At 58.6% G+C, this 14,259-nt stretch overlaps 1 protein-coding gene across 1 annotated transcript in view; it reads left to right on the plus strand.

Annotated features, from left to right (window-relative positions):
- Positions 1-2,746, plus strand: part of GRINA (glutamate ionotropic receptor NMDA type subunit associated protein 1) — a 3,426-nt gene extending 680 nt beyond the window's left edge. The window contains exons 2-7 of the mRNA XM_021688526.1: positions 679-976; positions 1,074-1,186; positions 1,259-1,459; positions 1,598-1,726; positions 1,822-1,965; positions 2,046-2,746. Coding sequence (XP_021544201.1) covers positions 703-976; positions 1,074-1,186; positions 1,259-1,459; positions 1,598-1,726; positions 1,822-1,965; positions 2,046-2,195 — 1,011 coding nt within the window. The 5' untranslated portion in view covers positions 679-702 and the 3' untranslated portion in view covers positions 2,196-2,746. The remainder of the gene's footprint in view (positions 1-678; positions 977-1,073; positions 1,187-1,258; positions 1,460-1,597; positions 1,727-1,821; positions 1,966-2,045) is intronic.
- Positions 2,747-14,259: the final 11,513 nt, after the last annotated feature.

The following is a 14,259-nucleotide window of genomic DNA, read 5'->3' on the forward strand; positions in this document are numbered from 1 at the left end:
CGCTTGCTTTGTTCCCCCGCACGCCCTCTGGTCGCTTCCATCCCCCACACACCCCCGCACCCCGCTGTTCCTGGCGTACCCTCCAGGCAGGCACTCCGACAGCCGATCCAGGCCTGCTGCCCCCCACCTTGGGATGGAGGGGCAGTCGGGCCTGCTTTTGGACAAGGGTCAGGGCTCTCGCTGCTCACAGATGGCCTGGGGATTTCCTGGGATAGAAATAGCCGCCGGCTCTGGTCCCTTAAAGCTGCTTAAGGGGAGGGTGGCTAAGGGGAGGGTCCGGGCACACCCCCACACCTCCCTGACCGCGCCCCCAGCCCCGATCCGGGCTGAGCTCTGACCCGGGAGACGCCAGCAGCGGTCATGAACCTCCCCCAGTTGCACCTAAGAAACAACCGAAACCAATAAATCCCGAAGCTGAAGAAGTCATCGTCTTGCCTGTCCCCTCCTCCACTTTTGGGGTCGTCTTAGAACGGCTCCTTCCGAAGCCCCAGGCCCAGCTAACGGGTCCCCACTGGCTCTCCTGGTCCTTCTGCTCTGGGGTTGCCAATGGCCCTGGGGGCAAAAGTCATGAACGCCCCCCCTTTGTGTCCTGGTTCCCTGCAGCAGGTGGGGCGGGGCCGTGGTGGCTGGTTCCAGGGACTTGCCACTGCAGAGCTGACTTCTCTCTCTCTCCTCTAGGGGGAGACCACAGAATCTGAGGCCATGCCCCATGAAAAGAGTTTCTTGGTGTCTGGAGACAGCTATCCTCCCCCCAGCCCTGGATATCCTGGGGGACCCCAGCCCTCCATGCCTCCCTACCCTGGAGCCCCTTACCCACAAGCCCCCTTCCAGCCTTCTCCATATGGCCAGCCAGGGTACCCCCAGGGCCCCAGCCCCTACCCCCAAGGGGGCTACCCTCAGGGGCCGTATCCGCAGAGCCCCTTTCCCCCCAACCCCTATGGACAACCACAGGCCTTCCCAGCACAGGACCCTGACTGTGAGTAGTAGAGGGGAAGCAGCCGGTGGGGGGTGGGGGGCTCGAGGGGCTCCAGATGCCTTCCCCTGGTGCTGACCCAGCCCGTTCTGCTCCTCAGCACCTCAGCATGGAAACTACCAAGAAGAGGGCCCCCCGTCCTACTACGACAACCAGGACTTCCCTGCCACCAACTGGGATGACAAGAGCATCCGCCAGGCCTTCATCCGGAAGGTGGGCGAAAGAGGCTGGGGGAGGGGGGCAGGGGTCCCGCTGGGCAGGGCTCTGAGCTGGCTCCCGCCCTAGGTGTTCCTGGTGCTGACCCTGCAGCTGTCCGTGACGCTGTCCACTGTGGCCGTGTTCACCTTTGTTGGCAAGGTGAAGGGCTTCGTCCGGGAGAACGTGTGGACGTACTATGTGTCCTATGCTGTCTTCTTCATCTCCCTCATTGTCCTCAGCTGCTGTGGAGACTTCCGGCGAAAGCATCCCTGGAACCTCGTTGCCCTGGTAACCCCAGCCCCTGGGCCCCGCAGCCCTCCCTCCCGCCCCCCCACGCTACCACACTTTGCAGCCACAGGAGGAGGGGGTGGGGTGGGGGCAGGGGTGGGCAGCGGCTCCCACACACGAGGCTCCGTGTCCCCACAGTCGATCCTGACCGTCAGCCTGTCCTACATGGTGGGCATGATTGCCAGCTTCTACAACACTGAGGCGGTCATCATGGCTGTGGGCATCACGACGACGGTCTGCTTCACGGTGGTCATCTTCTCTATGCAGGTGAGGGCCCCTGAAGGCGGGGCTGCTGGCCCCCAGGGCCCAGACGCCTGCGGGGGCCTGGCACCCAGGGCCTCCTGTCCCCCCTGTGCCCACAGACCCGCTACGACTTCACCTCGTGCATGGGCGTGCTGCTGGTGAGCCTGGTGGTGCTGGTCATCTTCGCCATCCTCTGCATCTTCATCCGGAACCGCATCCTGGAGATCGTGTACGCCTCGCTGGGCGCCCTGCTCTTCACCTGCGTGAGTGTGGGGGTGGGCGGCTGGGCGGGGGGGCCGGGCGGGCAGGGTTGTCCCTCACCAGTGCTGCCCATCGCCTCCAGTTCCTGGCAGTGGACACCCAGCTGCTGCTGGGAAACAAGCAGCTGTCCCTGAGCCCGGAGGAGTACGTGTTTGCCGCGCTGAACCTCTACACGGACATCATCAACATCTTCCTGTACATCCTCACCATCATCGGCCGCGCCAAGGAGTAGCTTGTGCTCGGGGCCCCACTCGGGTGGCGTGGCTGGCCTGGGCGCTGCCCCTGCTAGGGCAACACACCGTCACACCTCTCCTCGTGCCCCCCTGGGCCCAGCCCGGGACCGAGGGCCTTCCCCAACCCTCCTGTGTGTACACTGCAGATACTTCTGTGTGGACCCGCTGCGGCCAGCATGGCCCCCTCTCGCCCTCCGGCCCCGCCAAAGTGCAGTGGGAGCCCGGTTTCCAGGCCACCTCCTGCCCACTCACCGTTGCATGAGCCCTGTCTGCCAGCCCACCCCAGGGTCTGGGGGGCAACACCAGGTCCCAGGGGAGAGGGGTCGAGCCAAGAGGTGAGGGTGCACGTCTCCCCTCCTGTTCCAGCCCCCAACCCCAGCCTGGCATAGAGTCCCCCCCACCCCCCCCCGCCCTGGAGTGCTGCCCTCTGGGGGGCCTGAGGGGTGAGGGCCTTGTCCCTGTGCTGAGCCCTTAGGGCAGAGAGGATGAGACTATTTCAGGGCGGGAGGAGGCCTTCCTCTCGTCTTGTTGTCTTTAAAATTCCAATAAATGGGACCTTGTGCTCTCTGCGTTGGGATCCTTCTCCTGGCCGCTTTTTCGGGGGGGTGGGGAGGAGGCTGTGGCACCACCAGGGCCAAGGGAGTGGGAGCAGGTTAGGCTGCCGGGAGGGGAGGTCAAGGGCAGGGAGGGCAGCCAGGCCTCCTCGTGTGCACTCCATCACCCTCCCTGCCACCTTCCCTGCCCCGTCATAGGCACCGCGCGCACCAAGCGAGGACACGGACAGGGACCTGGAGGCCTCTGGAGCTTAAGCCTGGTACCTGGTTCACATGGAGATAGATGGCCTGACTTTGCCTCTCGATCCTGGAACCGCACAGCATGGCAGAGGGTCTTATGAGACCCTTACCATCTTGCCCTGGGCCTGGGGACGCCGTAGGTCACGGACCTGCCCCAGAGCAGACTCTTCCTGGCTCTGCCCATCAGTGGGCACCTGACGTGCCACCTGGGCCGGGCTCAGACAAGGCCCCGCAGATCCCTCTGCCCTCCCCATGAGAAACCTGCAGACTGGAGCCTCTGGAGGGAAGCTGGACAAAGACCCTGCGGGCTCGGCCCGTTGGGTCCCTCAGCCTGCCTCTAACACCTTCTGCCAGCCCCCCCTTGCTGCCTCACCCACCCTGGCTCTAGGAGGTGCATTCAGAGGTCAGCCAGCTGTCCACATCCTCACCCTCCCCACAGAGGGGCTCCTGCACTAACCAGGGCCCAGATCTGTCAGAGGACCTCCCTGCCCTTGGCTCACTGCGGCCTCCCCGCTGCAGGACCCTCCATCTAGTGTGGCTTGAGAATCCTCTCCTGGGACCCCTTGCCCCCCACACACCCCTCACCCCTGTAACTGGCCTATCACCCCAGCATCCGTGAAGGGACTCACACATTGCGAGCAAGCATCCCTGCCAAGGTCTAAGGGCACCTCCACTGTGGCCCACCTGCCCCAAGTCCATTCTCCCCGCAAACCTGCTGCTGCCGCGTCCTCTCCCATCCATGGTCTCCACCCCGGCTGCCCGGCCAGAACCAGGGTTGTCCTCTCTCTGTCCTACCCGCCTTCACCTGCATGGAAGGCCTCATGCTCACCTGTCCATTCACACCCACCCGCCCTCTGCCTGCTAGGTTTATTTCCAAACACGGATCCCACCACCCTCCTGCTTCAAACTCTCTGAGAGTTGCCAGTGGATGAAGTGCACGTCCTTGCCTGGCCCATGGGCCCTGCCTTCTGCCTGCTGGCTGCTTAGCTGGCCTCTCATTGTCCCCTCGTCGCTCAACCCCCGGGCCTGACCTTGCACAGCCTGAGACCCAGGCAGGCCCCACTGCCCTGGGGCAGGGATGCATGCACCCCTGGGCCCTTCCTGGAGTCCAGCTCGCCTTGCCCCGTGGCTGCCTGTGGTACTGTGCCCCTCAGCTGTGTCCACCTGCTAAGTACCAGGCAGGCAATGCAGCCCCCACCCCCCCACCCCTTGGTGGCTGGCTCCTTGAGCAGGTGCAGCTCCCCGGCCAGGACTCTCTGCCCTGCCCATGCTCTAAGCAAGCAGGAATCTGCTCCATGTCAGCTCACAGACCCATCAGGGTTTCATGCTGAGAAGAACCCCAGAGTGTTGACATGGTGAACAAGAACATCAGTTGAGGTGGAGGGAGCTCAGGAATAATACCGCTGAGTGTGACAGGCAAGGAGAGTGTTTTTCTCGAGGAGCTCCGGGAACACAGACTCTCCGCTAAGCTAACCCTGGGGGGAGGCTCCCTGGGGGCAGCGAGGGTCTGCAGGTGTGGTGCAGGGGCACAGCGACGGCCAGGAGGCCAGGGGATAGAGAGAAGAGGCATCTGCTGCCAGAGGGAAGCCCAGGGCCGCACACAGCCGAGGCCCTGTAGGTAAAGGGAACTCCAGCAGGGGACTCCAGAGGAGCCCAGCAACAGAATGTCCAGGAGAAGGCATGAGGTGTGCACAGGTGAAGCAAGCAGTAAAGGAGCCGTGGAGGTGTGCCAGAGAGGAGCTCGGAGCAGCTACAGCAGGGCCCGGGGCCGCGGGCATTAGGAGGCGGCCTGCAGCGCCACAGAGGGACCAGGCTGGGCCCGGGGCAAGGCTGACAGGCAGGGCATTTTTCTTTCTTTCTTTCTTTTTTAAAGATTTATTTATTTTATTTGAGAGAAAGAGAGAGCGCCGGGCGGGGCAGGGCAGAGAGAATCTCGAGCAGACTCCTCACTGAGCAGGGAGCCCGATGCGGGCTCAATCCCACGACCCTGAGATCACAACCTGAGCCAAAACCAAGAGTCGGACGCTCAGCCGACTGAGCCACCCAGGCGTGCCCGGCAGGGCATTTCTGCCAGTGGAACATGGCCTGCTCACTGCTGCATCCCTCCCAGGTTAGAGAAGGAGGGGCAGCTATGAACCGGTGAAAGAGCATGTAGAAGGTGCTCACGCTGACTCAGGGAGCAATTGTGGATGAAGCACTGTTGCTTTTCCAGCCGAGGAAGGAAACAGCCTCCAACCTCTGGGGGCTGGCCTGGTCCTATGAGCAAAGCCCCAGTGTTGCTAGGAGCAGGCACGGCACTCAGATCCAGGTGCTGGTGTTCTGCTGGCCAGATTATAAACAATTTCACACAACACCAGCATCAGACAAGTTCCCTCCGTAATCACGTGTGGACATAGACAAGACAAGGGCAACGTCCAGGCGTAAAGACCAACAGTGCACTGTGCTGCTTACAGACAGCTAACCCCTCTGGCCTGCCCTCCTTCCAAAGAAGAGGTATTGAGACACCCAGGCACAGGACACCCCCTTTCCTGACAGTATGCGACCCAGAGTGAAGCTCTGCCTCCGTAGCTGTCCCCAGTTCACCCAAGGGAGCCCAACCCCCGGTAGGTCCTTTCTAGCCCCAGTCCTGTGACCCCCGGCTGCCCTTCGCCTGAGGTCCCCTCACTGCAGGGAGTGATAAGCCCGGCCTGCACACCTGCTGGCATGTCCAGTGGGCTTCCACTGGAGGGCACTGAAATGGCTACTAACTATACTAAGGCCAAAGAGGGCTAATGTATTCTTCAACCAAAATGTTTATCTCCATAGGCCATCGTTAAATCCGTCCTCATTTTCAAGGTGAAAAGACACAAAGCGTGCATGCCTCCATCACACTCCTTGCCAAGCAACACTGCCCGTGGCCATGGAGAACCATACTGAGAGGCTGGCACAGGACCCCGGCTTGCTGAACACCCAGGCCAGCACCCCGTCCAGGCCCAGGCACACCATAGGTGTCAACTGTGGAGTGAATGAACGAACTTCATGTTCTAGGACCGGGGACAGAGAGTGCTTTAGACTTCAGGACTTTGGCTCAGCATCAACATTAGCAGGAAGTCATTTCAGGAGTGTGGACAGCAAAACTCAAAGCCCAGGAGAATGCATGGAGGCACATCTGGGGAAACCAAGTGGAAGAAAGAAAAGACGCACAGAGAGTCATGAGTGGTCAAGGCCAGGTGTGGAAAACCGAGCATGGGCAGCTCGAGGGTCTGGAGTCCTCCAGAGAAGAGCCTGGGAGTGGTTTGAGTAAAGGCAGATCAGTATGGATTGCCCTGGCGGTGCAGGCGGGGAGAGCCCTAAATAGAGAGATGTACCATGTTCATGGATCAGAAGACTTAATAATGTCAAGATGTCAATTCTCTCCAAACTGATATAGAAATTCAACACAATCCCAATCAAAATCCCAGCAGGCTTTATTGTAGAAATTGACAAACATCTTAAAATGTATATGGAAATGCAAACGATGTAGAAAAGTCAAAACAATTTTGAAAAAAAAGAACAAAGTTGGAGAACCCACACCACCTGATTTCATGACTTACTGTAAAGCGAAAATAATTCTATGGAGGAACACGTAGATCAGTGGAACGGAATAGAGAATCCAGAAATAAACATACGCATATGTTTTTTAAACAAATGGTAATGGAAAATTGGATACCACGATTAAAGAAAAAGATAGAACCTTGACCCTTACCTCACATCACACACAAAAATTAACTTGGAATGGATCCTAGACCTAAATGTAAAAGCTAAATTTATAAAAACTTTTAAAAAAGATTTTATTTATTTATTTGACAGAGAGACACAGCAAGAGAGGGAACACAAGCAGGGGGAGTGGGAGAGGGAGAAGCAGGCTTCCCGCTGAGCAGGGAGCCCGATGCGGGGCTCGATCCCAGGACCCTGGGATCATGACCTGAGCCGAAGGCAGACGCTTTAATGACTGAGCCACCCAGGCGCCCCTATAAAAACTTTTAGATGAAGACTTAGGTGAATAACTTCATGACCCTAGAAGAAGCAGATTTCTTAGATAAGACACAAAAAACCTGAACCACTAAAAAAAACCTTTGATAAACTTAAAAGCTTTTGTTCTTTAAAAGATACTGCTAAGGAAATGAAAAGGTAAGCCACAACTTGGAGAAAATATTTGCAGTACATGTGTTTGACAAAGGCTTGTGCCCAGACCAGAGCAATGCTTCTGCAATTTCATAATTAGAAGATGCTCAACCTAAGTTTCAAAAATAGTCAAAAGACTTTAGGAACCCCATAAAAGAAGATACACAAATGGCCAATAAACACACGTGAATGTTTTTTGTTTTGTTTTTTTTAGATTTTATTTATTCATTTGAGAGAGAGAGAGCACAAGCAGGGGGTGGGGCAGAGAGAGAGAAGCAGACTCACCGCTGAGCAGGGAGCCTGACGTGGGACTCGGATCCCAGGACCCTGGGCTCATGACCTGAGCCGAAGGCAGACGCTCGACCTACTGAGCCACCCAGGCGTCCCGCACGTGAATATTTTCAACATCTTTTGTCATCAAGGAAATGCAAGTGAAACTACAATAAGATGCCAATCTACATTCACTAGATCTAAGCTCAAACTAAGAGATTTATGATAACAAACACCGGCAAGGATGTAGAGAAGCTGGTGGAAAAGCAGAATGGTACAACCATTTGGGAAAACAATTTGGCAGCTTCTTACAACGTTAAGGATCTAGCAATTCCACTCCTAGATTTTTATCCAAAGATTTGTACATGGTTGGTCATAGCAGCTTTATTCATAGTAGCCAGACATGGAAATGACTGAAATGCCCCACAGCAGGTGAACGGATAAACCCACTGCGATCGTCATGTGATGGAATACTACTTAGTCATAAAAAGCAACACACTAACCCTACACACGGCCGCATGACGGATCTCAAAACCACCGTGCTGAGCAAAAGAAGCCAAACACAAAAGAATACACACGTATGATGAAAACTCCGGGAAAGACTGTTAGGACCATGGGTGGGAGGTCGGAATCGCTAGAGAAGGGCACAGGGAAACTTTTAGGGTAACAGAAATGTTTTATGCCTTGTTGTAGCAGTGGTCATATGGTACGTACATTTGTCAAAACTCCTAAAATTGTTAGGTTGTGATCTCGGGGTGGTGAGATCCAGCCCCACCTCAGTTCACAGTGTCATCGTCCATCGCTGCAAAAGCCTATAAACAGCCCCAATTTCTGTCCATGGGACCGTGACACATACACAGAAGATGAGGGTCCCTCAGCCTTGTTCTCAGACCACAAGGTAGTTCAGTTGAAAAATTAACAATAAGGTGATAAAAAATGCCTTGGGAGACTAAAATACTGTTTGCTGGCTACACAGTGAAGGTGTGGTGTTTCTCAGCAGGGACACCACTTGTCTGGGCAGAACGATTGTGGCCCCAAACTGCCCAGCATGCAGCCTTAGCAGCTGCCCTGATATCCCAAGTCCTGGTGACGACAGGAAAAGCCCACACAGATTTCCCAAATGTGCCGCCCCTGGTGAGAACCAAGCCCCGCCACAGCCCTCGCCGCTCAGGAGGAGATCCATATTCCGACAGGACCCCAAGGCCTCTGCTGCCCCCCCACTGGCCTCCCACTCACACACGCTAGCTGCACCTCACTCCCTCTGCTCCAGGTCCTGGCATGGCCCCAGTCCTGTGCACACTTGACCTTCCTTTAAGCTGGATGGCTCCTCCTGACCCATGACACCGAGAGATAGTGAGAAGTCATCCCCCTGGGAGGCTTCCCCGACCCCCACCAGCCAGGCCCCCTCCCACACAGCCCTTGCCCGCCGCGTGGTGGCTTCCTGTCCGTTGGTCCGTGCGTCTGACTCCATTGTAATTCTCTGTAGCGTGCGGGGTACGACCATTGCCACCTCGATGCCCAGATGGCATACGGCACATGCCTGGTGCTCAGTGCATCTAGTGCTCGTTGTGCGGCCCTGCGAGTTACAGAGCACGCGGCATTCCTGAGTCCAACGTGGAGGCACATGCGGGAGCGGGGAAGACCCCTCGAAGCGTCTGCGACACCTAAAGAAGACAACGCAGCCCTCCCACAGGTGACTCGCTCAAGGACGCCGACCTTCCAGGATGAGTTTTACCTTGTGTGAAAGAAGATGGTGGTTTTTTTCTGCGCCCCCGTTTGGACTCAGGGCGCTGCTCCCCTGCTTGAGACCCACTGAACTCAAGTGGGAGACACCTCCCACTGAACCCCCCGCAGGAGCCTCTCAGTCACCGGCCTCCCATGTCCAGCCTTGAACCAGACAAACACGGGATGACCTCACCCCTAGCTTAAAACCCTCCACGAGCTGCCCGTGGTCGTGGCCGGCACCAGTCTGAGCTGTGGCTGCTACAAGGTCCCAGGGGCCAGCCCTGCCTCCAACCCCACAGCCGCCCTCGCCCGCGCCTTGCTCCCGTGCGCTCACCCGACGGCCGCAGGACGGCTTTCCCAAGGCTGGCCACTCTGTCCCCTGAAGACAGTGAGCTGGGGGCATGTGTCCCTAGCCCTTGACACACGAGCTGCTCAGATCGGGGTGCTTGGCCTGAGAAGTGGCCGAGAGGAGGCCCAGGGCACTGGAGGGGACCCCAGCTGCCCTGACGCTCGCTCGCTCCCACCAGCGTCTGACCAAGCGCCTGTCTGGCCTCCTCCTGGATGTGCCATTTCTAACAGCATTTCCCTTGTCCGTCTGCCCACTCGCCCCTCCACCGTGCCCCCTGGAAGGTCCCACTCCCCCAGCCTCTGTACCCCTCCTTTCCTTCTCCTCCCAGCTTCAGTGCCCCACGCTCCTTCCCACCAGGGCCTCCTCCCTCCCAGTCCCGGCCCTGGTGCAGGAACCTCCCCTCAGGATTTCATTCTCCTTCAGGTGCCCCTACCTGCAGGTTTCCAAAGCAGGCCCACGAGGCTCCCCCTTAGCCTGCGTGCTCTGGGAATGGACAAGACCGCTCGGCTGGATCAGGCACCCCTCCTGTCTTGCCCACACTGTGTGCCTAGAGTTTTGAGCACCTCTGCCCACAGCTGGGACAGGCCCAGGTCATGGGCTGCTGGATGGACGGATGAACAGACGGGGGAGCCGGATCAAGGGGGCTGTGGCTCAGGGGAGGAATCGACGGCTTGTGGCCATTAAATGACCAGCCAGAGCCATGCAGCAGGGGAGTCGGGGCTGAACAGCCAATAAGACCAAAGACCGGTGAGAAACACGGGGGAGGTGGCCATGCAGACCTTCCGCAGCCACAGATGGCAGGAGCCTAATACATATGCTGGTGGCGTGGCCCACGTGTGCTAAGGGGTTAAGAGGTGCAGACAGTGCAGTGGGAGTGGTGTTTACTGGAAGACCTGCCCTCGGAGGGCGGGGGTGGGGCGGGGCTGGGCCTTGCTGCCCGTGTGCGCAGGTGGTTGGAGTTGGGGAGTTGAGACACCCTGCAGGGCGTGAGCAGGTGTGGCTCAGGATGCAGTGACTCAGCCGTCTGGGGCCAGTGTGTTTTGTGGTCTGTTCAGCGGGTGCAATTTTTGCCGTTTTCACATTGCCTTGGACATATTTGCACATAAACAAACCAAACCTGCCTTATGCTCAAATTGTTCCCAAATATATCCATCCCACTGAAACAGTGCACACCTGTTTGTTGAGGATTCTCTCGTTCAACCAGCTGCTTGACAACATGACAAGCTAAGGGTCCCAGCTGCACCAGACAAGAGCACCTCCACTCACCTGCGCCTGAAGCGCAATGTTCGTCCTCCCGAGGCCCAGGGTCCCAGGCTGAAGAGGGTTTCCGGGGGCCCTACGGCTCCCCGCAGCAGCCCACACGCGGTGGCAGAAGAGGCTGACGAGAAGACGCCTCAGGGCGAAGCAGGTGCCCACCACCCCCACCCAGCAAATGAGCTTAATCGAGGAAGGTCTCGTGTTGGGAAACCAGGCCTCCACGGGACGTTCGAAGGAGACCGGGTTTGAGAAGTTCTATATTTTCAATGCAGCTGAAGGAGGGACAAGAGAAGACAGACGATCCCTCAAGCCAGGCAGAAAGGCTGGCCAACGGCGTCAGCCGGAGAAGACGCTTCCCCAGGGGCAAGCCTGTCACTGGGATCTGGCAGGAGTCCAGGCAGGGTCCAGGCAGGCTGGAAAGCTGACCCCAAGTCCAGAGCCCAGGCACCCAGCTGGGGACTAGGCTGCAGGCCCCAGAGCCGGGGTGGCCCCCGGGCCCCAGGAAGGGAGGCGTGAGTGCCACGGGGAGGCTGGGCTCTCGTCCTTCGCCGAACCTGATATCTGACACTTGGCCTGCTGACCTTCCCAGGACAAGCCGGTGTGTGCCGTCGTCTTGAGACCGTCCTGCTCCTGCACATGGTTAGGGCCACCTGTCCTCCGGCAGCACCGGGCTCAGGCAGCTGGAGTCTGGAACCGTGACCAGGTGTCGGGCTCCACGTGCAAGCTCTGACCTCAGCACTGACCCTCAGGGATCATCGGACCCTCAAGACAAAGCGAGGGTGGGTGTGATGACGCCCAGTCCACAGATGACATGGCCCGGCCTGCAGTGACCACACAGCCCCAGTGCCACCCAGCCAGGAGAAGGCAAGCTCCAGAACGGGCCCAGGCCGGGCCCTCGGCGCCTCCCCACTTCCCTCTGTGTTCTCAGAGAATCCTGATGGAAACTCCTTTTGAAGCATCTAGTTCCGTTGTGCTGAGCGAAGTAAGGGCTGGGGCAAAGGTTGGTTCAGTCATCCACTCAGGAGCCGGGTCTGCCCTGGGCTGTGGGGCCAGCACTAGCGTCCAGGGCGGAGGCACAGACTGTGGGCGCGGAAGGAACATGGCGCCCCAAGGAGACCGGTGAGGGGTGGGGCAGCGCCTGGGGAGGGGCTGCGGTCCACAAAGGCACGGAGCCCCGGGGGGTGCTGTTGGGGGGCCGGCAGAGGTTGGACTCCTCCTGGGGGCTAAGGGAGCAGGCGGGGTGCACGCGTGGGGTCCACGCGCGGGTTCCGCGAGGATGGAAAGTGCTTGCACTGGACTCAGGCGGACCTACACAGGCTGCTCACCTAGGCCTCAGACGTCAGGAGGAAGAAGGGGCCCCGTCACCCCATCGGACAGACGAAGGGCTAGATGTACAGACGAGTATAAAGCCATAAGCAGGCCTGTGACCCTTCGATGCTGCTGAGGGGAGGCCCCTGATGCGTGGCTCAGAGCCAAGGTCTGAAGGAGGAGGAATCAACCGAGGGTCAGGGCTGGGGGCGAGGCGGCTCTGCGGTTGAGCCCTGGAGTCTGGGGTCTGGAACCCCGCCACATGCCTCCAGCAACCCCCTTGGGCCTCTGAGTCTAGCCAGCAGGCCGGCCCCGCTCTCCCCTCCTGGCCGCCTTCCAAATAATGTTTGTACCTGACAAGCTCCAGGGACCAACAGAGGCCTCCTGGTCTCCCCTCAGCCCTCCATGAGGTGACTAAGGGGCCCCTGCGGTTGGTGACCAAGTCACAATCCCAGAAGACTCTGCCTCTAGCCAAGACCTGGAGACATTTTCCCTGCAGCCCCTGCTCCCGGCTCCGTCTGGCAGGGCCCTGGGCCACCAGCAGATGTGTCTGCTCTGTCCCAGGGCCATCCGCAGTCCTAAGGGCACTCCGTCAGGAGGGGACAGCGGCCCTGCACAAGCCCAGGGGCACACCCTCAGACACTCAGCAGCCCAGTCAGCACCTGGCTGTTTCTACTGCTAGGCAACATATCTTCTCCAGCTTCCCCATGAGAATTCTTCTAGAAAAAAACATTTTTAAAAAGGTTGAATAAAAATGCGTTCATTTATTTACCGAGCACCTATGACGAGCCAGGGCCGGTGCCGGACGCTAGGCTGCAGAGCAGAGTACGCTGTGGCCCTCACCCTCTTCCGGGACACCACCCGGACTCCTCTCTGAGCAGAGCCCAGATCCCGTGGGGGGGCCACCGTGGCAGAGGCTGCACCAGAAGGGGTGAGGCTGGAGGCAGGAAGAGCAGGCCAGACACTAGGCTGCCTGCACCAAGCCCCGAGCCTGAGAGCTGGAAAAGTAGGAAGCCTGGACTGGCCACGGAGACCCAGGGGCCCCGGGGAGAAACCCGGCGCTGGACACGGAGGGCAGTAGGAGGTGGTGGCTCGAACCATCCCAGGGACTGTTACAACAGTGCTCGGCACACAGGGAGCACCCACGAAGAGCGGCCACGGCCGTTTCGTTGTCTGAAGTGAGGGAGACCGGAAGGAGGGGAGGTGCCCACGGCGGCAGCCTGGGCAGATCCCTCCCGGAGCTCCTGGCCAGCCACAGGATGCGGCCCGACGTTGTAAATGGGTAGGGGGCAGTGTGGACGTGACGGTACAGCCAGGATCGCCAGGCCGGGCACTGGCCGGGGTCTGGCTCCCACACCCCGAGGGGCAGCACACACAGCCTGTCCGTGTGGACGGAGGCAGAAGGGCTGGGGGCAGCAGGTTCCCGGTTGAAGGTCCCTGTTCTTTAAAAACTTTTTGCCTTAAAAACATGGCTTTTACGGGGAAACTTACAAAGAATCCCAAGCCAAGAAGGGAACAAAGATCCCTAGAGGGCTCGCCAAGCTGGTGTGCTGAGCTGAATCTCTGGAAGCAAATGCAAATGGGAACAAAGTGTGCAAAGCCAGTGACCTGAAACCAGAAGTGGGGACGCCTGACTCAGCATAAGCAAGTGGGGACACTGAAGGTGTGTGTGCAGTGAATTCCTAATGAGCCCATGAGGGATGCAGACCGAACCCTGAGTGGGGTCAGGAAGTGAGGCTGGTGTCCCATTGCTCAGACGGAAGAGCAGGGAGAGGGCAGGGGAGACAGCCCATCACCTCTCAGTCCCCAGCTCCCACTCCCCAAACACATCATCCAAGGTCGTGTGGATAAAGCTTTGGGTGAAGCTCTTGCTCTCTGCAAACTCTTGCTCTGTCCCCAAACCCAAGCCCAATAGATCTGGGCACCAAAGGACACTCGCATACTCGATAGAACGACCAAAAGTTAAGAAAATTGGAACAAGGGAGGCTGGGTGGCTCCATCGGTGAAGCGTCTGCCCTCAGCTCAGGTCATGATCCTGGGGTCCTGGGATCGAGCCCCACGTTGGGCTCCCTGCTCCTCGGGGAGCTTTGCTCCCTCTGCTTGTGCTCTCTCTCTAACAAATAAATAAAATTTAAAAAAAAATTGGAATGAAGAGGAAATGAGCGGGCCAGGGGCAGGTGAGGCCGGGGCAGGTGAGGTCGGGGCAGGTGAGGCCGG

This window comes from Neomonachus schauinslandi, chromosome 4, assembly GCF_002201575.2.
Source record: "Neomonachus schauinslandi chromosome 4, ASM220157v2, whole genome shotgun sequence".
In the NCBI taxonomy this organism is placed as follows: Eukaryota; Metazoa; Chordata; class Mammalia; order Carnivora; family Phocidae; genus Neomonachus; species Neomonachus schauinslandi.